This window comes from Staurois parvus, unplaced genomic scaffold, assembly GCF_062004578.1.
Source record: "Staurois parvus isolate SC_StPar_1 unplaced genomic scaffold, SC_StPar_1.0 ptg000669l, whole genome shotgun sequence".
NCBI lineage: Eukaryota > Metazoa > Chordata > Amphibia > Anura > Ranidae > Staurois > Staurois parvus.
In genome coordinates, this window is record NW_028318465.1 from 1,175,099 (window position 1) to 1,201,670 (window position 26,572).

Here is a 26,572-nt window from a genome sequence, read left to right on the forward strand (position 1 = left end):
ACCCTAAACATTATATATTTCTGAAACTCAAGGCCCTGAAGAATTAAATGGAAGCTGTTGCAATTTTTATTATTTAAATGTTGGGGTGTTTTTTTTTTGTTTTTTTATTATTAAAAGTGGTTCCAAAGGCTTTTAACTTCATACATTCTATGCAAGAAGGTAAAAGACCTTCAGTGTGCAGCTCTCCCCTCAGCCCCCCGATACTTACCTGAGTCAGATCTTGATCCAGCAATGTGCACAAGAGCAGTGGGTCTCTCCCTCATTGGCTGAACAGCAGCAGCAGGCAGCAATTGTCAGTCACAGCCGGTGAGGAGGGGACGGGGCTAAGCTGCACTCTGTGTCTTATTGAGACAGAAAGTAGGGCTTTGGAGCGAGCACACACGAGTGCCCTCATAGCCAGCAGGTTGATATGGAGGCACTCAGCAGGAGAGGGGGCCATGGGCAGGGGACCCAAAAAGAGGAGAGTTCAGGCTGTTTTGTATAAAACCATTTCACAGAGCAGATAAGTATAACATGTTTGTAAAGGCTAATTTTTTTTTTTTTAACCGCCTCCCACCCGCCATACAGTAAAATGATGGATGCAAGGCGGTTCTCTCGTTCTGGGAGGACGTCATATGACGATTTTTAACCTTGCAGGAGAGGAATCTGCACTGCATGCATCCCCCAGCTACTATTTCATTTATTGTTTGTGTAACGGAACCGGAACCTGACCACTCTTGGGTATATTCCGTTATACCGCAGCTTCCCCTGTCCGAATACCATCCATGGACCACACCCTTGAAATCCCTCAGGAAATAGACAGCACCCAGCTCTTCTTAAAACAGGAAGCCAACTCTCTTATTTTTACACAAAACACAAGTTATATACACAGGGCGGGGAAACACAATCAGGAACAGGAAATACATCATCAGCCCGCCCCATCAGTGGGGAGAGCTACAGTATGGGTAGGAAACACATAATCACCCCTCCCCATCCAACCAAGACACAGAACAATGGGGCAGCACATGGCAAGGACAACGGACAGCCATGTGGCCACGAACAAAGGAATAACCACATGGCAGGGACAAAGGACAACACACCAATACACAATAGACCTTCACATACACACCCTGTACACTAACAGGCACAGGGTCACTTAAACATAAGAATTTGGGGAGATGATACAGAGGTCCCCCCACACCCAAAAGTCACTTCCATCACAGTTTGGATCTTTTGCTTTATAAACCTATTCTGCTACTTTTTGAACATGCATCAGAACACAAGTCATTAGAGGAACAGCTGTGACATGAACAAGCAAAGCACTATTCTACCAAGATAGTCGCCCTCACAGAGTTACAGTGAAAAACAAGGTATAGTAAATTATTAATAGGGAAAAAAAAGGTGTATTGGGCTGTGCTACACACAAATTGTGCGTGCATCTGGAGATGCATAAACTGCTTAACAGGGAGCACAGTGGTCTGACAAACATCCTGCACAGTGTCCAATCAACTGGGGGAGCATGAACACTTGGAGCACCATGCAGGGGGAGTGTTCAACAACTGTGCTCTGTGTTAAGCAGCATTCTAATCTCCAGTGTGCTACCATCACAGGACATTTCTACCCTCAACAGCGACTACTTAATAATCTAGAGACACCTACATTACTGTTAATGCAGCCTGACCACAATACAGGAATAGTGAAAACTAGGATGACACCTTTACACATAGAACTGTGTTCTGTGTTTCTGCATATGGGGGGTGGGGAGTAGTGAGGAAATATATTTATCAGTCTGTAGGAATAGGCCTCTGAATGTTTAAAGCTGAAGCAATATTGTTGTGTCATCAGTCAATGTAATCCGGGTTTAGTGAAGGTTACAGTGTATCAACTCTGCTTGTGAAATAAGCTTATAGGAGATGTTCGTGTTTGTAAGCATTTGATGGTGGCATATCACGGGACACTTTGTGGTAATCTCCCTTTCTAAAGACACCCCTTCATCTATGAGATGGTTCTCTGACTTTCTCTTTTCTTTAGACTTAATAAAAAAAAAATGTTGTGAGAGCAATGTAAACAGTCTGTCATTGCTGATTTCTCCTACCTGTCATGTAGACATTCTGGTTTTGATACCTTGAGTTACTGACCTGAAACAAGTATGCAAATTGATTGCATCTACTGTAGGAACTGGAATGTAACAAGAACATAAAGAAAAATATTCTGACGGCAATAGCAAAATAAATGCCATCTATAAAATCTACTGTTTTTTGCCCTACCTTTTTCTGAAGTAACCCAAGTTGGAGAACTGGAAAAAAATAAAGAATCTATGGAAGAGACTGCTAGATTAATGTTAAGTGCAGAAATAAATCATATAAATTCTATTGTGAACCCATCAGGCATTTCTGAGGTGTAAGTGCATGTTTCCATTGACCGTAATAGAAACATACACAACAAAGTGACAATGAGTATGAGTGGGCCAGAGGGTGGGTTAATAAGAGACACAGCCTCATGCTCCTATGGAAGCTGAGAGATGTAAAAGTTTTGATTGGTGTCAGAGCCTACACAGGGTTGATGATGTGGTCAATATGTTCCCCAAACCTGGAAGTTTTTGCAATTAAGCGGAAGGGGGAGTATAATTGTGTTGGTGGTATGGGCTATTTAGAGATTGTCCCTTTGTCATTTTGTCTCTTTTAAAATTGAAAAGTGCTTAAGTGTAACTTTTTTTTGTAACCACATTGGCTAGCTGCCTCCTTTAAATATTCAGAACTGTAAGGTGCAGGCATGAATGTTGGATGCTTGCTCTGAAATTACTTTTGACTTTATTTTTTCCCTAGTCCCCTTGCAGTTCAGGAACACGGCTTTATAGTTCATGTTTCCCCAATGACAATGGCTGCAGTGTCCAAAATTATTGGATGATGTAGTGCCTATGCAGCCTGGCAAAACATGATTTTCACCTACATACCACTATCTAAGGTCTTTCCCCATTTCGGTGAACACGACACTCTCCAGGAGCATGCTTTTTTTATTTATATTTGTTCAACCAGGGGGTTGAAGGAAAACTGAAAGATTCCCACATCAACACAAACGATGGCTGTAAGTGGTGATTGAATACTGGTTTTGCAGCATAACCATTCGACAGAAGCCGATTGTTAAACCAGCTACTGTTGAACAGACAACAGTACACACTGATTGCTGAACCAGCCCTCCAAATTCCTAATTATGTACCGAGCTTTAGAGTACATTTACTTTTGAGTGTAGTATAGCCAGGCATTTTTTTTACATGTACATTTGTCTGAGGCATTAAGACGTTTTTGTTGCTCTATCCACTAAATTTCTTTGTGAATCCTTTTTTTTTTTTTTTTTTTTTTTTTTTAACAAGGCGCGTAGATGGATTTTGGTTCCTTATAGCCTACCATTCAGTAGCTTAGTTATGTGACCTTATTTGAAAAAGCCTGCTATTCTAATACTCTATGAAAGAAAGCTCAAAGCCAATGTATCAGAATGTTTACATAAACATAATTGTGTAAGAGAAAATGTCTAAGTTACTTATCTTTCTTTATAGTTTATTATGGAAGAAGTCTCTAGGAACAGCAACAGTAGTACAGAGACTGTCCAGACCATTTCCTTCTCAGCCTTCCAAGCTGCCCAACTTGCTCAACAGGTACAGCTGACTTTTTTTTTTTCTTTTGTTCTTACTCTGGTGACCACTAGTGTAGCAAGAAAACTAAAAATCTACATACATACACCTTTTCATTAAACAAGCACTCTATCCTTGCTTGTTAATTTTATTCTTTGATTAGCTTAGTGTTGCTTGTTAGTAGTGTTTTAGCCTAGCTAACTGTGCAAGAACAGTGTCTGAGCCCTTGAGTAACAGCATTGTCCACAGTGCACAGATTGTTCCTCATGTTTATAGGATGCAATGGAGAATGGATGGGAGACCTATATTTGCTATAGGCTTCACTAACTCTCATCAGACCACTTCAGTAGTTGTGAGCGTATATTTAATGATAGATATTGCAATAAACCTCATTTGTAAATAGCATTGGGAGAACTCCAAATGAGCTATAACCATTCCAAAGCAAATTAAAAGAAGGGAGAGGCAAAGTCTACCATGAATTGGATGTGTATAGAGGCTTTCAGTGACCACATAGTGACAACTATGTTTTCTCACTAGTAGATATTTGCTCAAGTCCATGAGTACGAATATTTTAGTCATACTCACTAGATTTAGTTTTTCTTATATACAGTGTATTTACTCTTTGGTTAATTGCTTTCTTAACTGCCATCCTATTCTAGATGTCTCTAAGAGGCACAGCTCCCGTGACTGTTGTTCTTCCTGGGGATCAACAGGTCCACGTTCAGGGTGTAATTCAGTCAGCACAGTCATCGGTCATTCATTCTCCTCAGGTTGCTCCGTCAACGGTAATTGCTTCTCACAGATAATCTTAGTCTGTGTTGTGTAGGATTGAAGTCACATAACCAATTAAACATTCTGATTTCTTCATCCGTAGGCTTCTTCAATATCAGAAAGTGAGGACTCACAGGATTCATCAGACAGTATTGATACCCCCAGGAAGGCCCGCATTTTATCTCGTCGGATATCGTATGGGTAAGTGGAGACCCATAACTGTTAGACCTGTCGCTTTAAACAAAGTGCTAGCAGGCTTCAGCACTGCTTGAAGCTTGTTGAAAGCCTGCTAGAAGCTTGTTTAACTTTCCAGCCAGCACAACAATTAGGATCTGTGTTCAACATTTACAAAATTACAGAATGCCTGAAGCCCAGTTGAAAGTTGTTCAAGTTGCAGTGCTGGGATGCTTTGCTGAACTGTTTTGGTGCTATATAAATCCTGTATTATAATAATAATGCAACAACAGTTTGTACAGCGCTTTATAATATAAGGGAGACCGTACAATTACAGTACATTTTCAGTACAGAAGGAATGTGAGGGCCCTGCTCGTGGAGCTTACAATCTAAAGGAGGGGGAGGTGATACAAAAGGTGATGGCTGTGGGGGATGATCTAATGGAGGTGGCTCAAGTACAGTTCTTAGGTGGAGGTGGGGTAGGCTTCCCTGACTAAGTGAGTTTTCAAAGATCGCCTAAAGGCAGACAGGGTGGGGGCTGAGCGGATATACTGTGGTAGGGAGTTCCAGAGGATGAGAGAGGCTCTAGAGAAGTCCTGGAGGCAAGTGTGGGAGGAGGTGATGAGGGAGCTAGAGAGGAAGATGTCTTGTGAGGAGTGGAGCAGGCGATTTGGCCGATATCTGTGGATGAGGTTGGCGATGTAGCTAGGGGCAGTGTTGTGGATGGCTTTGTAAGCTGTGGTTAGTATTTTGAATTTTATATGTTGGGTTAGTGGAAGCCAATGAAGGGATTGGCAAAGAGGGGCAGCAGTCGCTGATTGGTTGGTAAGGTGTATGAGTTTAGCAGCAGCATTCATAATAGACTGAAGGGGGGATAACCTGTGTAACAGTAGGCCAGTGAGGAGGGAGTTGCAGTAATAAAGGCGGGATAAAACCAAGGCGTAGATAAGTTATTTTGTGGTGTCATTGGTCAGAAAGGGGCGGATTTTGGAAATGTTCCGGAGGTTGAGGCGGCAGGATTTAGCCAGTGATTGGATGTGGGGCCCAAAGGAGAGAACAGAGTCTAGTCTGGCATGAAGGGAAGGACTAATAGTTGTGCTGTTGATCTTAATGGTAAAGTCATGAGTGGGGGATCGGGGAGGAGGAAATATTACAAGCTAGGTTTTGGAAAGATTGAGTTTAAGGGAGTGGTGTGACATCCATACTGATATGTCGCTTAGTAGATTTGTGATATGTGAGGAGATTGAGGGGGTGAGCTGGGGAGTGGAGAGATAGATCTGGATGTCATCAGCATAGAAATCACGTCAGAGAGGTTTTCTGTCCCCCCTACCTAGATGAGCAACCGGTCAGAACAGCTGTCCTTCTGTAATCTGGTGCCTCAAGTCTTGTATGCACCTATGTCACAGCAACAGTTTTGTGAATGGTTTGTGTGTTTTGTGACTCCCTATTGGGGAAATTTTTGGATTTACAATGCAAAACTTTAATAAACAGAACGTAAGAAACATTATGTATATTTGTAAAATAGGAGATTTCTTTTGCTTGCCAAGAACTGTTACTTGCTGTATTTTGTATATGTTTTACCAGTAAGAAATTACATAGTTGGGAAAGTTGAATAAAGACTCTGGTCCATCCAATTCAATTTGAGTGTGTGTATGTTTGTCACTACCATTTTCCATATCCCTTTACATTGTGTTCGCTAAGAAACACATACTGTACAAGGCTGTATGCACACTGCAACAGAGAGCTGCAAGATCAATTAATTGCTCCAGCAGTTCTCTGTTGCTGGTTGCGGTAGTGGGCAGTGTGGTTCACGATTTAGTGCATCACACAATTGTTTCCTGTGTGCCCCTGCGGTGACAGTGCAGTAAAATGTCTACAGTGGAGGTATGGATTGAGTATAAAACTCACCCAAACAAAACCAGATTTTATCAGCTTGGCACCAGAGACATCACATTATGGTTTTTTTTTTTTTGTTTTTTTTTTTTACATAATTTTATTACAACCCCTGGCAAAAAGTATGGAATCGCCACTCTTGGGAAATGTTCATTCAATTGTTTAACCAATTCAATACCGGGCAATTTTACACCTTCCTGCCCAGGCCAGTTTTCAGGTTTCAGCGCTCTCACACTTTGAATGACAATTGCACGGTCATGCAATATTGTACCCAAACTAAAATTTTATCATTTTCTTCACACAAATAGAGCTTTCTTTTGGTGGTATTTAATCACCGCTGGGGTTTTTATTTTTTGCTAAATTAACAAAAAAAGACCAAAAATTTTGAAAAAAAAAAGTTTTTCTTTTTCTGTTATAAAAGTTTGCAAATAAATAATTGTTCTTCATAAATTTAGGCCGAGATGTATTCTGCTACATGTCTTTGGTGAAAATAACCCAAATTAGGATGTATTTTTTAGTTTGTAGGAAAGTTATAGAGTTCACAAACTATGGTATAGATCTGAATATTGATCAATCCTGAAGTACTGACAGCCAATCTAATTTCTTGAGGTCCAAGAATGTCAGAACAGTACAGATATCCCCCAAATGACCACTTGCAGAGTAGACAGTCCGACATACTTCATAAGAGGCACGGCGAGTTTTTTGAAGTTGTATTTTTTTTGTCATAATTTTTGGGAAAATTGAAAAAAATTAGTTTCACTATTTTTTTTTTTTTACATATTGTATCCAGTGCATTACAGCGTCATCATATAACTGGCATGGCGGTGATCAGGGACACTGGTGACAGTATGAAAAAAAAAATTATATATTTTTTTTATTTTTTTATTCGTTTTTATTTTTTAACTTATTTTTTTTAAGATTTTTTTTTTTTCATATTTCACTATGACCAAAGTAGTACAATGTTACCATAGTAACATTGTACTAGTTTGGGGAAGTGATCAGTATTTATTTTTTTACACAATTTGCTTATAGCAAAGAATTACTTTGCTATAAGCAAGCATTTACCTGAATGACATCGATTCATTCAGGTTGTTTTTTTTTTGTTTTTTTTTTTTTGTGCTTAGCTGTGATTTGGCCACAGCTAATCACATGACATGTGCATGTGATTAGCTGTGACCATTTACAGCTAGGCAGTAGTATACAATGGATGGCATGAATGAAGCCATCCATTGTATACAACTGTCATGTCACCTGCTGTGATTGGGAAAATATTATGGAATCACCATGTACTTTTCAGTTCTAAAACAAACATCTGCATCAGATTACTTCTGCTAATTAGTCTACAGTTAAAGAGGGCTTGCACACCTTGGTGAGCTGTTGCACCCAGCTGATTGACATGAAGCATGGCTCCAACACGAGAGATGTCATTTGAAACAAAGGAGAGGGTTATACAATTTCTTCAATAAGGTAAATCATCACGGAATGTTGCAAAAGATGTTGGTTGTTACCAGTCAGTCTCTAAAATCTGGACCAAGTACAAATCAAATGGGAAGGTTGTAAAAGGGAAGTGTACTGGTAGACCAAGGAAGACATCAAATAGTTAAGATAGAAAACTTAGAGCAATATGCCTTGAAAACAAAATGCACAACAAAACAAATGAGGAACAAATGGGCAGAAATTGGAGTCAATGTTTGTGACCGAACCATCATTAACAACTAAATATAAAAAAAACAAGGTTACAGTGGGCTAAAGAAAAGCAATCATGGACTGTGGATGACGGGTTGAAAGTGATATTCAGTGATGAATCGCATATCTGCATTGGGCAGGGTGATGATGCTGGAACTTTTGTTTGGTGCCGTTCCAATTAAATGTATAAAGATGTCTGCCTGAAGAAAACATGCAAATTTCCACAATCATTGGTGTTATGGGGTTGCATGTCAGGTGAAGGTAGCGGGGAGATGAGAGTAATTAAATCTTCAATAAATGCACAAGTTTATATTGAGATTTTGGACACATTTGTTTATTCCATCAATTGAAAGGATGTTTGGTGATGATATCATTTTTCAGGATGATCATTCATCTTGCCATAGGGCTAAAAGCAGTGAAAACTTTCCTTCAAGAAAGACATAAAATGTCAACAGCATGGCCTGCAAATAGTCCAGACTTCAATCCAATTGAAAATCTATGGTGGAAATTAACGAAAATGGTCCATGACAAGGCTCCAACCTGCACAGCTGATCTGGCAACTGCAATAAGAGAAAGTTGGAGCTGGATTGATGAAAAATACAGTTTGTCGATAGTTAAATTAAAGCTGTTATAAAAGCTAGAGGTGGTGCAACAAAGTACTAGTGGTGTACTGTAGTGTGTTTTCTCATGATTCCATAATATTTTCCTCAGAATTGAGTGATTCGATATTTTTTTCCTCTGCTTGATCTGCAAAAACAGTTGCAATTGACTACAGTTTTCTTTCTTTAAGTGTTTCTTAAAGCTGGAAGGTTGGAATGTTAACTGAAAATAGTTTTGAGGCATGTATGTGATTGTTTTTTTTTTTTTTTGTTTTTTTTTTGTTTTTTTCTCTACACAATTAAACAATTGAATGAATATTTCCCAAGAGTGGTGGTTCTACTTTGCCAGGGGTTGTACAAACATATAAAAACACTATACAAGAATGTAACATAAAAACAGAATGCTGCTGAGCCGATAAAGTCTACGTGTTTTATTTGAGTGAGTTGTATACTTTATTTATTACAGGTACTTTATATATCGCCATGAATTTTTGCAGCGCTTTACATATATTTTGTATATTCACATTGGTCCCTAACCTTGAAGGGGTGTACAATCTAAGGTCTCTAACTTACATTCATACATACGCATACTATGGCCAATTTAGACAGGAGCCAATTGACCTACCTGTCTTTGGAGTGTGGGAGGAAACCGGAGGAAACACACGCAGGCACAGGGAAAACATGCAAACTCCAGCCAGGTGGTGCCGTGGTTGGCATTCAAACCCACGACCCTAGTATTGCCAAGCAGAAGTGCTAACCATTTAGCCACTGTGCTGTCCACATCTTAATCCATACCTTCTCTATAGTACTTTGGATGTGGCTAATGGAAGTCTATATTTTGCAGGAAACCATCTTTCACTGCAATGTGTGTGAATTCACCTAGTTTTTTTTAATTTATCTACACTCCCCCACTGAGGCAACCAAGTGTGCAAAAGGAGTTCCACATCCTTACTGCTCAAGTAGTAAAGAACCCCCTCCTCAGTTCAAGATTGAACTGCTGATTGGCCACATGTCTTCTTTGTCCTGTCTCAGTAGTGCTACCCGTTATCATCCAAGGGACTGGAAACTATTCCTTTGAAGCCCCCTCTCCTCTTCTGGCACAGGTGGCGGGCTGCAGGTGCTCTCTGTGCTGGTCAGCCCTGCAGGGTCTCCTTTACCCCCCTGCCCCCCCCCCCAGGCCTAGGTGATCTGCACACAATCTCCCCCCCTTCTTACTTGCAGGGTGCTAATGCTCAGGTGAGGTCTGCAGCCTATCCCTAGGTGGGTGCCATGTGCCATTCCAGTGTATGCTGAGGGTATGGGGTGGTCCTCTGTCTCAGGTGACACCCAGCATATGCAGTGTGACCAGCAACCATGTTCCGCTTTGACCATTTTGCCAAGGCCTATAGGGTGGCCATTTTGGCGGGGACTGGCTTCAGCAGCCATATTTGGGGGTTCCTTCCCTTGTGAAGTCTGTTGCTCTTCCCTTTGGTCTGGTCTCAGCCCCCGGGGTGTTTTACCACCTCAGGCTCCGGGCCTGAGACAGTGGGGGATTACCGTGGTGGGCCAATTGGATGACCACCTCCCTTTGGGGTGTGTCTTTTTTTTTTTTTTGCTCTCATGAACAACGATGGGATCACTGTATGCACTCTGCAGGAGTTTGGCTGGATTCTGAACTATGAAAAGCCTTCTCTGACCTTGACCAGGTGTCTGGAATACCTGGGTCTGATTCTTCCGCTGAACAAGGTTTGGAAACTCCAGACTGCTGTTCAGTTTCTGCTCTCCTGCAGGTTGTATTCTCTGTGGTTCTGCATGCAGATCCTGAGCCTCATGGCATACATATTCAAGGCAGTCTCTTATGCGCAGTCCCATACAAGGCTTCTGGAGAAGGAAATCCTGTGCAAATGGGACAAGTCTCCTGCATCCCTGGACAGACAGATCTGCATGGGACAGTCAGGCAAGTCCTCCCTCCTCTGGTGGCTTTGATCTCTGTCTCTTCTGAATGGGAATTTTTTTTTCTCCCTCTCCATTGGACAGTAGTTATGACAGATGCCATCTTATCTAGCTTGGGGGGTTCTGGGGCTGAGGTTGGCCAAGGCCTGCTGGAAGACTGAAGTCTTGGCTACCTATTAGTATCCTGGAGCCATGTGCTTCTTAAAGGGCGACCTATCAGGATTCAGACGGACAGTGTCACGGTGGTGGCCTATGCCAAACACTATAGCGGAGCGAGGACCTCTGTGGGTGCTGGAAGCCTTACACATCCCTTGGTGGCTGATACTTCATGCTCTGTCCTGCTCTGCTGTTTCCATTCTGTGCATAGAAAACTGGCAGGTGGACTACCTTTAGCAATCAAAGTCTGCAGCAAGGAAAGTAATCTTTGTACCCGGACAATTTCTATCAGCTTTGCCTTCAATGGGGCACCACAGACATGGATTGGATGTCCCGTCTCAATGGACACTCTGGATTTGCTGGCGGATGCTCTGGTGGTGCAATGGAGTGTTTTTTTCATCTCATTTACACCTTTCCCCCTCTAAAATATCTCCCTTGTGTTGCAGAGAATAGAAGCTGAAGGGATTTCGGTCTTTCTGGTGACTCTGGATTGGCCATGTTGACCCTGGTACGCCAATGTGGTGTGGCTGATCGTGGATGCCCTCTAGCGGCTCCCAGAGGATTTTCTGTCCCAGACACTGATTTTCCACCCTACTTTACCATCGCTGGCTTTGATGGCCTGGCTCTTGAAGGCGTGTAAATCCACCTAAAAAAAGGTTTGCCATTGTACTTGGAAGTCTTATATTTTATAGTGCAAGGCTGTGGGCTTTCGTCCATTTTACCTTTTTGGTGGCTCAGATTTTTGGTGGCTCAGATTTTGTCCTTTCTCCAAAGGGGTAGTAATCGAAGCTTGACTTGTGTACCGTTATGGGCCAGATTTGTGCCCTTGCCATTTTCTTTCAATGCCTTCTGACCATGCACTCCTTGATTTGTACCTTCATTCGAGGGGTTCGACCTGTAGCTCCTCCAGTGCAATATCAGTTGCTGCAATGGGACCTGAATCTCATTCTTTCGGTTCTCCAGAAGCCCTCCTTTAAGAATAGTAGGGATCTTCCCTTAGTAACCCTTTCCCAGAAGGTTGCTTTTTTGGTTGTTACCACCTCCGCATGTCAGAACTGGTGGTTTTGTCTTGTAAGTCTGTCTATGTGGAGGGATACACTTGGAAAAAGTTTCTTCGTCCACATTCCTCCTTTTTGCCAAACGTGGTGTCCGATTTTCATCAGAATGAAGATATGGTTCTTCCATTCCTGTGCCTGTGACCTTCCTATTCTATGGAAGTTGTGCTTCATATCTTGGATATGGTTTGGATGTTAGGAAATTGGGGTGTATTTGGCAGCAGTGGCTTCCTTCCGTGGATAGAATTCTCTTTTTTTTGTGATTGCGGTCAGTCCACAAAAAGGTTCTTCTGCCACTATTTTGCTTGGATTGAGTAGACTGTTGTCCAGGCCTATGTCATTAGGGGTCAGGATCCTCCCTTCCCCACCTGGGCGATTGGTGCCTCTTGGGCCTTCTGACATCAGGTGTCTGTGTCTCAGGTTTGGAAGGTGGTTACCTGGTTGTCTGTGCACACCTTTTACTGAGTTTTACAAAGTTGTTTGGGCACTTTCGGGTGCATGTTTTGGCTGTAGGGTTTTGCTGGTGTATGTTTCAGGTTCTTTGATCCTCTTCTGGGGGGTTCTTAAGTGGTTTTGCACCATCTTATCTGGCTTCCCACCCCTCAATGAGGCACTGCTTTTGGGTGTCCTTACTGGCAAGACTTCTGAGGAGCTGTGTCCTTCAATGATCATAAGAGTAAACAGGATTGTTTGTTACCCACTGTAAAATCCCTTTCTCTGCATTCATTGAAGGGCACAGCACCCATCCCTCTGTCATGTTTTCTTGGTGCTGCTTGGTGACAGATTGAGCTGCCTATAGCAGATGGGGGATTTAACAGCGCATAGGTGGTGCTGTGCTCGCGCTCCCTCCTCCTCCCTTCTTCCTCCCTTCTTCCTCCCTTCTTCCTCCCTTCTTCCTCCCTTCTTCCTCCCTTCTTCCTCCCTTCTTCCTCCCTTCTTCCTCCCTTCTTCCTCCCTTCTTCCTCCCTTCTTCCTCCCTTCTTCCTCCCTTCTTCCTCCCTTCTTTCTCCCTTCTTCCTCCTCCTACCTCCTCCTTCCTTTTTGGTTTTTTCCCCCCTCGCCTAGTGTCATCCTGAAGGTGCCACTATAACCCTATGATCTAGACTACTTATGAACTGTGTCCTTCAGTGAACAAATCCAGTTATCGTATCTCCTCTTAAGTACTTCTTCTCCAGGGAGACTTTGTTTAGTTTTTGTAGTCATTCTTGTGGCCCACTTCCCTCTTACTAGCTTTGTTGCCCTTCTGTTGACTCCCACCAATTCTAGGACAACATTTCTGAGGACTGGTGACCAAATCTGAACAGCTTACTCAAGATGTGGCAAATCCAGTGTTTTGTAAAATGGACAAAATATAGTTTTATCTTGAGTGAATACCCTTTTAATGCATGCCAATAGTCTGCTAGGCTTGCTTTCTTCAGCTTGGCAGTGCATGCTGTTGCTGAGTCTGTGATCTACTAAGACCCTCAGATCCTTTATAATCCTCAATTCTCCAGAGGTTCTCTACCTAGCGAGAAACTTGCATGCATATGGTCTAGCTCTCAAGTGCATTACTTCACATTTTTCAGTGTTTAAACCCACAGCAGTAAAATCAGTCTCTATATGCAGTAAAGCATGCTTGTTATACTCACTGTGGAACCTAAGGGGTTAATCCTTTGCATTGTGTAAACATACTGATCCTTTTTTCTCTGCCCCTCCTCTTGTTGAAATTACCACCTGATACAGACTGAATCCGTAGTCGCATGCACATGCTCAGTTTGGTGTGTATTGCTAGAAAGGGTTTTTTTTTTTTCTTGGGAGAGTGTGTGTGATGAGCACAGGGCCAATCGGCACCATCTAAACAGAGGGTCAAGGGGTTTCACATCCTCCTAGAGCAGAAAGAAAACTCCTACAAGCTTTAACCAGTGCTCTGCTGAAGTCCCAAGACTGCTCTGATTGCTGATGAGAAAAGGTATTTAGCAGTTTATATTTACTAAAATAATTGCACTTCCATGTTTTGTGTACTGTGGGAGACCAGATATAGTAAATAACGGGTCCTGGGTTTAGTATCACTTTAAACCTCACCTGCTATATAGCTGCCTACCCCTCTCTTTTTACTAGGTCTTCTATATAAGATTCTATATCTTGTTGTAAAGTTATTGTCTGGTTTAGCTTTGTTTCATCAGCAAATGATGAGATTGAACTAGGTATTCCAACCTCTATATTATTTATGAAAAATCTAAACAGAATTGGTCCCAGGACAGTGCCCTGTTGGACACCACTCACAACTCTAGGCCAGATAGAAATTATGCTATTGATCACCACCCTTTGGGCGTGCTTGTACGACCATTCTTTTATCCAGGTACATACAATATCGTCAAACTCAAAAAACCTTAATTTGTAAATTAAGCTTTTGTGGGATACTATATCAAATTCGTTCGTGAAATTTAGATACGTTATGTTCACAGCTTACCTCCTAGAATGTTGAAATGTCGGTCTGCCAAGAATGGTGTTTCATAAATCTATGTTGGGTAATACTAGTGATACAATTTTCATCTGAAAATATTTGGATATGGTCCCTTGCAGTTCCTTGTTATACTTTTGTAGTTGTACTTGTAGTTACAGACTGTTGATGTTAGGCCTGCAGGTCTGTAGTTTCCAGGCAAATTTCGAATATTGGTACTGTGTTTTGCTTTTCTGCTGGTACCATTCCAGGCAGAAAGCTATCCTTAAAATAAATTAGGAATACTTTAGCTACAACATTAAGTTCTTTTAGAACTCTGGGGTGTGAGCCATCTGGTCCTGGTGATTTATTCACATTACGTTTTTCTACTCTAGGTCTAGAGAAGTACGTTTTCCTGTGTATTTACTTTTTCCGCTCTTACTTACATTTCAGGTTGTGAAATGGACCATGGTATTGATGCTATTATAAAGGGTCTATGTCTTTTAAGTTTTGTTTTTTTTGTTTTTTGTCTTTTTAAAGGCAAATTTTGAAAGATCTCTCTTCTGAAGACACTGGAGATAGAAAACGTGAAGACGGAGCAGGAGCATCAACTGTTACGCCAATGTCTGCTGCCACTACAATATATCAGACCAGCACTGGACAGTATGGTGAGTATTAGACTATAGAATGGTTGGTTCATTAAAGGGAAAGCATATGTTTTCAGTGAGCACCTTTTTTTTTTTTTTTTTTTTTTTTTTTTTTTTTTTTTATCCAAAGCTAAAATAAATAGTTTGCTCTTTAGGTATACTTTTAAGCTGACCTCTAGCCTACATAACACCTAAATATCTTCTTACAATAACTATGAAAGCTGTTTTACCTGCAAAAAGATTAACATTTCTGTCTATCCATTCCTGAGATATAGATACCCCTCCAGTCAGCAGAGCCATCATGGTGGTCTGAAGTTTCTCTACAGTTTAAAAACAAACAAATAATTAAAAAAAAAAAAACAACCTGCTCACCTCAGCTTGCGGTTATTGAAGGAATATCAACAGCACAGTGATAAGTCATCCCTCTGTGCATTCTCTTTCCTTCTAATTAAAATGTTCCTTGCCAGCTTACTGCAGCACACATGACCAGCTGACTTGGACAGATTTCACTTCACTGTCTGTCCTGTACAGCGAACAGGATGTGAGAAGAAATCTTATAAAGTGAGCATATTCCCTCTCAGGGAATTTGCACTGGAACACTTAAGATTTTCCCTGCTATTTGTTTTCTTGCAACAGCCTAAAATTTTTTAATTTTAAAATAAAAAATAAAAACAATTTTGGATTTTCCTTTGTTTTCCTTCCTAGTGACGATGGTATCCAGGACAAGTGTAGATACATGCAAAATAATATTACTTTTAAATGGTCTGTGTTCTCTGACATTAGAGTCTCCCATTATGGTCTTAACTTGTGTCGTAACTACGACGACTAAGGATGAGCAGAATGATTTTGACAAATTCAGGTTCACTGTGAAACTTCTTCTTTTGCCTTTGGAATCATTGAGAAGGCAATTCTGATAAAATTTCAGCAAAGTGGGGTAAACTCAGTTTCACTGATACTACTCTGCTCATCCCTACCCAGGGTCCATAACACAAATAACATACCTTAACAGCATATGCGTGGCAGCATATTTATAGTCCAGTATATGGGTGAACTACAGTGCCGTGTTAAAGACCAACTTAAGTCATGCAGTTTAAAAAAATTGATTTCAATTAAATTGTCAGTTTATATATTCCTTCTTGTTTAAATCAATTGCATTTGTTTAAATACTAGATTTCCTCTTTCATGGAGTTATATTCTACTCCATTTTTTTTTTGCATGTTATGAAATATGCTAAAACAGCAAAAAAAAAGTACCCTTTAGATCAGTGGTTCTCAACTTTGACACCAGTGGATGTATAGTTCTAGAAGCAGGTCTCCTGACCTAGCCTAGCCATCCTGTCACTGGTCAGTTGCTACCAATGACACGGTCTAAAGTCACACCACAACTGAATATTATTTAAAGTAACAGCATGTTTCACCAATAAAATAAATTTTATATTGGGTAATGGGGCCCATCTCCCATCTGTAGCCTGTCAGGCAGCCATTGCCTATCTATGGACACAAAAAAAAACGCTGGCCCCGCAGAGACTGCAACATTGACTGGGTGCCTTCGCCAAAGAGTTGCTTCCTTGCTGCTGGAACACAGGAACAAGATATTATAGCTGGGAATTGCACTTGAGAACTAGAGGACACTAGCTTAGGTTCAAACAGAAACTGTTTTTTTATTAAACGTTTGCACAGAATTTATACCACACAAAATCCGATTAAGAGCTTGATCACATTATCCTAAACAATGCAAACTTAAAAAAGTAATATCATTACTATATCTAATGAACAGCTAACAGTAACTTAATTGAACAGTGATGTAATTAACAGTAAGCTAATCAACAGCCAGACACCCAGGCCAGCTTTGATCAGTCAGGGGACCCACCCCAGACAGTCCGGCAGCCATAGCCCTGGTTACACAAAGTACATTACACATATGCTGTATTTCAGGTGTTTGTCTTTCACTTCTGTAATCTGTCCACTAGAAAAGTCATCATAAGACTAAACTCATACAGTGTTCCAACAGTCTGAAAAAGTGGAATTAATGTATCGTCGTAGATTTCTTGAGGGATATTGATAAACATTCCTGTCCCAAGTGGAGGAGCTTCTCCAACCCAGTCTGCAGGAAGGCCACCATATTTCCTCTGACCAATAACTTTTACAAGATTAGTATTATACCTTTCCATCCACTAAGGTTTAAAAACCAACCAGGGCACCCGCAAGATTAATGCTATAAGATCAGTTGCCAACTCGCCTATAGTTAAGGGTGGTGTTCTTGGGACCTAAAAATACATTGGCAAAAATAAGTCCGTGCAAGCAAAGAGCTCACATTTAACCACTTGCCAACCACAGATAGCTGAATGATGGCTTCACTGTGGCCGGCCAGTTCTGGAAGGGCATCATATGACATCCTCCCAGAACGTGCCCTCCCGCGCACCTCCGCGGGCGCGCACCCGGCCATCTCCGTGATCGCTGTGTCCTACGGACACAGCTGATCACGTGATGTGGTAAAAGGCCAATCACAGCTGCCTTTTACCACATGATCAGACGTGTCCAATGACACAGCAGATCACCCGTAAATGCAGTTGGCTTTTATCGGCTGCACTTTTCTCATGCTGTAACAGCATGAGGAAAGTACTGCCGATAACTGGCAATTGTCAGTGGAGGGATCGGCAGCGATCATCAGGGCACTGATGATCGGTGCCCAGCAGTGCCGCTCAGTGCCACCTATCAGTGCCCATCATTGTTGCATATAAGTGCCCATCATTGTTGCCTATCAGTGCTGCCTCATCAATGCACATCGGTGAAGGAGAAAAATTACCTGTTTGCAAAATTTTATAATAGAAACAAAGAAAAAAACTTTTTTTTTTCAAACTTTTTGCTAATTTTTTTTGTTTATAGCACAAAAAATAAAACCCCTAGAACCTAGTACATATTACCAAAAGAAAGCTCTATTTGTGTGAAAATAAGGAAAAAAATTCATATGGGTACAATGTTGCATGACTGCGCAATTGTCACTCAAAGTGCGACAGCGCTAAAAGCTGAAAATTGGCCGGGGCAGGAAGGAGGTATAAGTGCCAGGTAGGCAAGTGGTTAAAGAGGTCCCAAAGAGAACTAAACTGCGGCTCCAGAAAATGCAAACTTATTGATGATATCAAAAAATATATTAAATGCAATAACACCAGACACAATTTAAAAACAAAATTACGTTGTCATAAGAGATACAGCCTGGGGTTCACAGGCATACAATCCACACACAGATACTAGCAACAATGCAGATTAAACAGCATTGTAATTGGATTGGAAGTCTGCAGCAGCATAATTAAAAAGATGTTAAAACAAGGGGTCAATATAATGAATCAATCCAAATCCCTGTATATTAGATCTGTGACTTGCTATGGAGGCTGGAACCATGAAATATAGTGGCAATCCTGTATTTGAGGTGTAGAAAACACTCAAGGTGTGTAATAACTCAACTCAATCGATGATCCACCTCAGTTCTAGATTCTGGTCCGTGGCCAGCTAGACATGCTAGAACTTCAGACTAATGATGAAACAGCCACAGAAACAAAGCCAGCCATCAAAATATAGTGTCAGTCGATGGGTGTATGATGCTGCGCCAACATCCTTCAAAGCAACGCCACAAATAAAGACACACACAAGCAAGTAGCAAAAGCAGTATGCGAAAGAGTGATATAAATGATTTTGAGCAGCACTGCCGCCCTGTAGCAATAGTTCTGCTATTATGAGCAGCACAGTGGCTAAATGGTTAGCACTTCCGCCTGGCAGTACTAGTGTCGTTTGATTCGAATCCCAACCACCACATCACCTGCCTGGAGTATGCATGTTCTCCCTGTGTGTTGCGTGAGATTCCTCCGGGTACTCCGGTTTCCTCCAACACTCCAAACACATGCTGGTAGGTTAATTGGATCCTGTCTAAATTGGCTCTAGTATGTATGAATGTGAGTTAGGGTCTTTAGATTGTACGCCCCCTTTTTGCACAGTGTTGTAAAATATGGCACCATATTGGGTCACTGTAAAAGTTTTTGTTTTTTTTTAATTTTTTTTAGTTTTTAGTGCGATTGTCTCAATATTTAATATAGTTTCATTCTGTACCTTTTAGTAACTATTGCTCCCAATGGAACACTTCAGCTTGCTACAGCTGCAACAGATGGTGTACAAGGGTTGCAGACATTGACTATGTCCAATGCTGGCAGTAACCAGACTGGTACAACTATACTACAGTATGCTCAGACATCTGATGGTCAACAGATTCTTGTTCCCAGCAACCAGGTGGTTGTACAGAGTAAGTAAATCCCATGTCGCTGTGGTGCAGCAAATCATGGTTAATCACCCAAATTCATAGATGTGGATTATGTTTTGCCCAACACTGTTTCATTTTTGTGCTTTTCAGCTGCTTCAGGAGACATGCAGACTTACCAGATACGGACTACATCAACCACCACCTCGCTTCCACAAACTGTGGTAATGACATCACCTGTTACACTGTCCTGTCAACCCCCAAAGACAGATGACCCACAGTTAAAGCGAGAAATAAGATTAATGAAAAACAGGTGAGAAAATAAGCAGAACAACTTCATCTGTGCAATTTCTTCTCACTGTAAAATTTTGCTTTCTTGCAAAATGGCAGCAAAGGCTCATTAGAAGTTGCATGCTTGGTGGGCGGAGGGGGCAGTGACATATCAATTGCTAACAGTGCCCAGTTTTAGCCTGCAAGAGTTTTGCAGTTTCTCATATTCCTTAACCACTTGCCCTCCAGAGGATTTACTTCCCTTCCTGACCAGGCCATTTTTTGCGATACGATGCTGCATTACTTTAACTGACAATTATGCAGTCATGCAATGCTGCACCCAAATGAAATTTATATCCTTTTTTTTTTCCCTACAAATGGAGATTTTTTTCGGTGGTATTTGATCGCCTCTGCGGGTTTTTTATGTTTGTTTTTGTTTTTTGCGCTATGAAAAAGACCGAAAATTTTGAAAAAAAAAATATTTTTGACTATTTGCTATAAAATGTATCCAGTAAAAAAAATTTAAAAAAATCAAATTCCATCATAAATTTAGGCCAAAATTGTATTCTGCTACATGTGTTTCCTAAAGAAAAAAAAAATCCCAATACGTATAAATTAATTGGTTTACGTGAAAGTTTTTTATAGCATTTACAAATGGTGGTGTATGTAATACTGGAATTTTTTAAAAAATTTTTTTTAAATATATATACTAGTAATGGCGGCAATCAGCGACTTATAGTGGGACTGCGGCGGGTATTCTGATACTGAGGGGGAAGTGACTAACTGCCTCTGACATCCCCAGTGACACTAATACAGTGATCAGTGCTAATAAAAAGCACTGACGCTGTACTAATGACACTGGGCAGGAAGGAGTTAACATCTGGGCCGATCAAAGGGTTAACTGTGTGCTGTGTGTGTGCTTGCTATGTAAGCATGCTGCTTTGTATTGCTCTGCTATGCAGAGCAATACAAAGCAGAATGTTGGTGCTGACAGGGGAGAGACCTGTATTGTTTACATACAGGCCTCTCCCCTGTCCGTGTTCCTTGGCAATCGCTGGATGCCGGTGGGGAATCTCTGGCCAGGACCCGATGATCAATAGCTGTAGCCACCAATGGAGGTGCGGGTAGGGTGGCGTGTGCACCCCCTACCCGGAAATACAAACGTACGTATATCTACGTGATTTTGAGTAGCACTGCCGCCCTGTAGCAGTAGTTCTGCTATTATGCCACACACCGGCTAAATGGTTAGCACTTCCGCCTGGCAGTACTAGGGTCGTTGGTTCGAATCCCAACCACCACACCACCTACCTGGAGTTTTCATGTTCTGCCTGTGTGGGTTTCCTCCGGTTTCCTCCCACACTCTAGGTTACTTGGATCCTGTCTAAATTGACCCTAGTATGTATGAATGTGAGTTAGGGACTTTAGATTGTACGCCCCTTGAGAGTTGGGGACTGATGTGAATGTACAATATATATGTAAAGCACTATGTAAATTGACAGAGCTATACAAGTACCTGTAATAAATAAATAAAGGATGGTCGGGAAGTGGTTAACCTAAACAAACTATAGATCCATGTGGTTTTGAATTGAATTCTACCATGTCTGAGCCTTCGCTGTAAATCTTTCTTTACAGCTTTGTGGTCAGAATGCAAATCAAGATTTACCTATTAAACATGATCCAATTTTTCTTTAGTTCTCAAAGTTGTCATTGTGTCTACATGTTTCCCTTGTGCCATGTTTTGTGTCTAATAAGATTCAATAAGTGTACTTATGATGTGTCCTTCACTTGTAGGGAGGCTGCCCGAGAGTGTCGGAGAAAAAAGAAGGAATATGTTAAATGCTTGGAGAACAGAGTTGCAGTGCTTGAAAATCAAAACAAAACATTAATTGAAGAGCTAAAGACTTTAAAAGATTTGTACTGTCACAAAACAGTTTAATCTTTTTGTTAGTTTATCTACCTTTTTAGATGAGTTTTTCTTTTATACCAAAATTTTCTAAATTTTACATGAGGCCACAGATGAAGCCTTTTTTTTCTATTTAGTCTTCAAACTTTTAAAGAGGCAGCGAACTGAGATTGGCCACCATGTGCTAATTTTGGAATATTTGATTGTCAAAGGTAAAATAAAAGCTATATATATTGAAAAGAACTTCATTTGTTCATTAGAGAAGAGTAATTTATGAATTATGTGTTAGACACAGGTCTCATATGATATAGGCTCAGCGACCTATGGCTGTCTGACTTTGTAAATGAAGTCTCTGAGCCAGCAATATGCTGGGATTTTTAGTACACCAGATGGAGAGCCATGACCAGCCCTACCTCTAATAGTAATAGAATTATTTAAAGCGGACCTATCAGACACAATGTGTCACTTTTTTTTTCCTTCTCAATATTTGCTTGAAGTTGGCACCATCTGGCCAGATAAAAGTTGGGTGAGACTGAGCTACCATGTACTTATGTGTTTCTCCATTCCTCTGGAGGAATCTTGTTTTGCCCCACAGACTCCATGGAGTTTATTTACTAAAGCTGGAGAGTGCAAAATCAGGCTTACTTCTGCATAGAAACCAGTCCGCTTCCAGGTTTTATTGCCAAAGCTGAACTAAACTAGCTGAGGTTAGAAACTGATTGGTTTCTATGCAGAAGTGACCCTGATTTTTTACACTCTAGCTTTATTAAATAAACCCCCATCTGTTTTTTGAATGATAATCCAGTTTGGTGCTCTGAGCATTTCATGGGTAGTCAATTAAGGGAGATATGAACAATTGCTGTTCCTCATGAAATGTTGGCGTGACAGTATCAATACACTGCATTTCAGTTTTTACTCAGCCTCTAGTACTAATGGTAGATTATGCAATTTGACATGATAGGTTCGCTTTAATGTGGTAAAAAAAAGAATTGACAGAAAGTGGAACATCTTTTCTCATGTAACAGTGTTTTTTTTCCCTTCCACTTTCCTTTTTATTCCAATTTTTTATGTAATTGTATGTACATATTTTACCTTTTTTGGTTAGTCACAGTTTCAGGTTAAGGCTTACTTTACTATAAAGTAGAACTTTTACAGTAACTGCTCATTTTGGCTGGCAATATTGTAATTATGTTTGTGGTGTTTACTTTATGAAGTATCCATCAGGGTTTTAAGGGGATTTTTTGACTATTACATTTGTCACCTAACTTAATAGCCAGATGACTCTTGAATTATCCAGTTGACCTGTTGCTGGTTACTGGGAAGTAAAGAGTAAAGTTTTGAATTGTGTTCAAATTTTTTGGCTACGAGGTATGATTTACATTTCTATAAATAAATAATGTGTGATTATTTACTTAATTGCATTGCTTCCATGTTTTTTAATTTATTCTAGCACCACAGAAAGAAGTCCTAATTTAGCTAGCATGTTTGCTTAAACTAGATTGTTGATTATAAAACAGAATACAGTCGCTGCTGTGCAAAACTGTAACCACAATATTCCCCATTGAGGTCAGCATTGAAACGCTAATCTTTGGCTACGAAGTAGAACCACTTGTCACTTTCTCCAAATTGCTCATCTACAGGGGTTGGTAAAGATAATGCAATACATATCTGGCTACATTACATCTAGTGTAGCTTTTACCAGCAGTTTGAGTTTTAAAATACATTGTTGCTATATGAGGATTTCAGCACAGTGAGAACTTAACTGTTTATATTACCTGAACTAAGATATGGAATATTTTTCTGTCTATGGATAATTTGATTTCTGGGACCACAACATTAAGATCATCCAGCCATTCCACTTAATTTTAGATTGCAAGTCATCCCATAGGCCCCATGCACACAGGGCATTTAACCCTGGTGCATGGGGCCCCTGGTGTTTTAGCTGCAGCTGGAGGGCATTGGTGTGCATCATTCAGCCCCACTGCCGGCAGCCTGTCAAACCCTGAGACACTGATAGCTGCTGGGGCTGGATGGGGCACCTAGTAGTATGAATGTTTAGGTCTGTATGCACCCAGGGATGAATACCCAGAAATATCAGCCTCTCAGCATATGAAAATGCTCTTTTGAGTCCATTCAATTCTCTGAAGCCCTGATGATGAGTGAGGGGTTTTTTTTTTGTGCAAACTAATGAATTCAGACTCTAATATCCTTTTGGTCTGGCACTCCTTCTATTGGTGCTTGCATTTTTTTTCTGTAACCTGCAAGGGTACCCACTGGAGGGAAGGCCTTTCTGTTGTGAGCAGCCTAACCTGAGCCAGTGGGTTCTTTAAATGCTTTTGTCCTCTCACTACTATGTAACTCACATCAAAGTCCTAGCACCTCTTGGTTGATTTTTACTTCATTGGAGCTGCTCAGTTTGACAGGCTGGTGTCAACGAGGCTGGACAGTGCACCTGTGCCCTCAGCAAAATGCCAGAGCCCCATGCATCAGGGCTAAATGTCAAGTGTGCATGGGACCTTCTAGTGCTGCATAAGCAATGACCAGAATCTGGTGGTTTGCGACAACGTTGATGTTTTTAATGTGATGAGATATGTAGACATGTTGGTTTTCCAGTTTTTTCTTTTTTATCTGGAAAACATGTGAATTGAGGGAGACAGGAAGTATAAAGATTTAGTCCGGCTCTAATGCCACCTTTCAGCTTTGTATAACCCCTGCAACCATAATGCCATTTGTTTTTGCTAATTTCCTAGGAGGTTGCATGCTTTTTTCCTTTAATTAAGTGACTTGGTACATCCTAGAAACATTTTTTTCCTCCAATGTCTTTTACCAAGACTTTGCTTGAGCTAGTCTCTGCACAATAGTTGTCTGGATTGGTGTATCCTCAGAAACAGCGGTGGAGGCCATGCTTGGAGCCCGCTGGACTTAAGATTGTTGGCCTAGCCCGAAATGTGACCCACTGGGCTCAGTCATGCAGGCTTCACGGGATCTTTACACCCTTCCTGCCTAAACAGTGTTCTCCCTTGATTTAATCTCATGTCGTGAGATGAGTTTTCTATCTGGATTATTTGTCTAGATAAGGAGTTCCTTAATCCTTCTAGGATCAGGTGTGTAAATGCTTAGGGTCTTCTTACATAGACCTGCTGGTCTACCTTTTACCACGACCACCTTTCCTTGGTTTCTTCTCTGGGACTGTTCATACTAAGGGCTTGACTAGTTGACCACATCAGCTTGTGGATTTTTTCCCTCTGAGTATTGGATGTTTTTCACCTGTTTGTGTAGATTTTAGTTGCTCAGCTTCTCGCTTGATCCAAGGTGTAGCGCTTCTTTTCATGTGGAATTCTTTTTTTATTGGTGACCATTTTTTCTTCTTGGTGTTGGACATCAGGATGATTCTCTGTGTTCTTCCTTTGGTCGTGTTGGTGGCTTCACATAGCAGGTATGGAGTTTTGCCTCATCGGGTGACCGATTCGGGCTTAGGTCCTTGAGCTGCAGTGCGTCCACAGTCCTATTTCTTTTGTGCCTGTTAGTAGTGTTGCAGTTGCCCACCCTTCAAATCTACTGCTTTTGGATGCCCCGAGACTATACGATTTACTGTGTTCCTCAATGGACAAAAAAGAAAATAGGATTTTTGTATTTGTCACTTAGCTCTTGTTGGGTCTTGATGCAGTTACTAATTCATATAGGTAAGGAGATTTATTGTTCCTTCCAGGCAGTAATCCAGCTTTTGCTCCTTGAGCCACAACAAAAATATGATTTTGTACTTATTGTAAAATCCTTTGTTTGGAGTCCATTGAGGTACAGAGATCCAACACTCTGTGCTACAAACTGGGGCATGCTGGTTAGAGGAGGGATTAAGCATTTTGAGATGAATACAAAAATATTTTGTTAGAAGACGAAGCAGTAAAAGCTGGATCACTGCCTAGATAGATTCATTAGTAATTGCATCAGAATGAACTAGAGCTAAGTGGTAAATCAAGACATTACTATACTTTACAGACGGGCATATTTATAAAGCATTTAATGTGACAGTCACCAAACATTCACAGGTAATTAATCATTAACCGTGTTTTAAAATACATGCACAGAAAGATTCACCTGAATTGAATATTTGTGTCACATTCACTGCTTTATAAGTAAACTCCTATGGATAATAGTTTAGATTTCAGACTTGTTTGTTGGTGCTGTTAGCACTATACAGCATTTTCGTCCATGCTGATGTTATATTTATAGTTCCTGTTAAGAAAAATTATTAAATTTAAAGGAGTCTCTCTCTAGATATTTTGATTTGTGAAAGTCTCAGCATTTGTAACAAATAGCACCCATATTGTTTGTAATATGTGTGTAATAATTTTGTTTGCCTTTCACGTTTTCATTACCATTTCATTCTAAGAACATTCAAGCAGCAGGGGAAATATGAGGTGGAAACCTCTGCACTATGTAGAGTCTGTGGAGAATCCTGTGCAAATGAACAAAGGAATGGGTGTTCGACCAAGCAAACCTCCAGCTGCAATGTGAAGTGCAAATGTGACAGTTTCCTCCTGATTGTTAACAGCCAGTGACTCATCACCCCTTGACACATTCAGCTGTCAAGCTGTCAGGTGAGGATTGACAGACAGGTGAATGTAAACACTGGGGCTAGTGTAAAAAAAAAAAAAAAAAATGTGTCCCTCTTTAAAACTCATTCCAGGTCCTTTTAGATCTGATATGAATTTTAAGGGAGACCCCACAAAAAAAAGTGTGAGGTCCTCCATGTCTAGTATGCTTTTAAGGGGTAACCCCACACAAAAAACAACAAAGAAAAAGCATGGAGTGCCCACTAAAATCCATAAATTAAAAAACACAACCTTATTTGGATAGCCAGGAAAGGGGTGCGGGATAGGCCTGCAATTCCTCCTTCTGAACCATATAAGACCAAATGCCCTCAACATGGATATGGAAGGGCCCCCTGCCAAAGCACCTTGTCCTTTCGTTGATGAGAACAATGGCCTCTTTCCACAACCCTGCCCCAGTGATTGTGGGGGTCTGTGGGAATGGGCTTATACTGGCTACCTCTCCTAAGTGAATGAGTATAGTACCCCTACTCATTTACAAGAAAAAAAGTAATTTTGTAGATAAATACACGCGCACACACTTTTTGACAAGTTCTCTAATTTAAAGGAAAAAAAAATCCCACAGTGTATATACACTATATTGCCAAAAGTATTGGGACTCCCCT

General features: G+C 40.8%; 1 protein-coding gene across 1 annotated transcript in view; it reads left to right on the forward strand.

Annotated features, from left to right (window-relative positions):
* The window catches only part of ATF1 (activating transcription factor 1), a 42,726-nt gene extending 19,953 nt beyond the window's left edge, over window positions 1-22,773 (forward strand). Inside the window, exons 2-8 of the mRNA XM_089652040.1 lie at window positions 3,533-3,631; window positions 4,267-4,392; window positions 4,482-4,579; window positions 14,833-14,960; window positions 19,047-19,229; window positions 19,338-19,497; window positions 21,246-22,773. Coding sequence (XP_089508166.1) covers window positions 3,539-3,631; window positions 4,267-4,392; window positions 4,482-4,579; window positions 14,833-14,960; window positions 19,047-19,229; window positions 19,338-19,497; window positions 21,246-21,390 — 933 coding nt within the window. The 5' untranslated portion in view covers window positions 3,533-3,538 and the 3' untranslated portion in view covers window positions 21,391-22,773. The remainder of the gene's footprint in view (window positions 1-3,532; window positions 3,632-4,266; window positions 4,393-4,481; window positions 4,580-14,832; window positions 14,961-19,046; window positions 19,230-19,337; window positions 19,498-21,245) is intronic.
* Window positions 22,774-26,572: the final 3,799 nt, after the last annotated feature.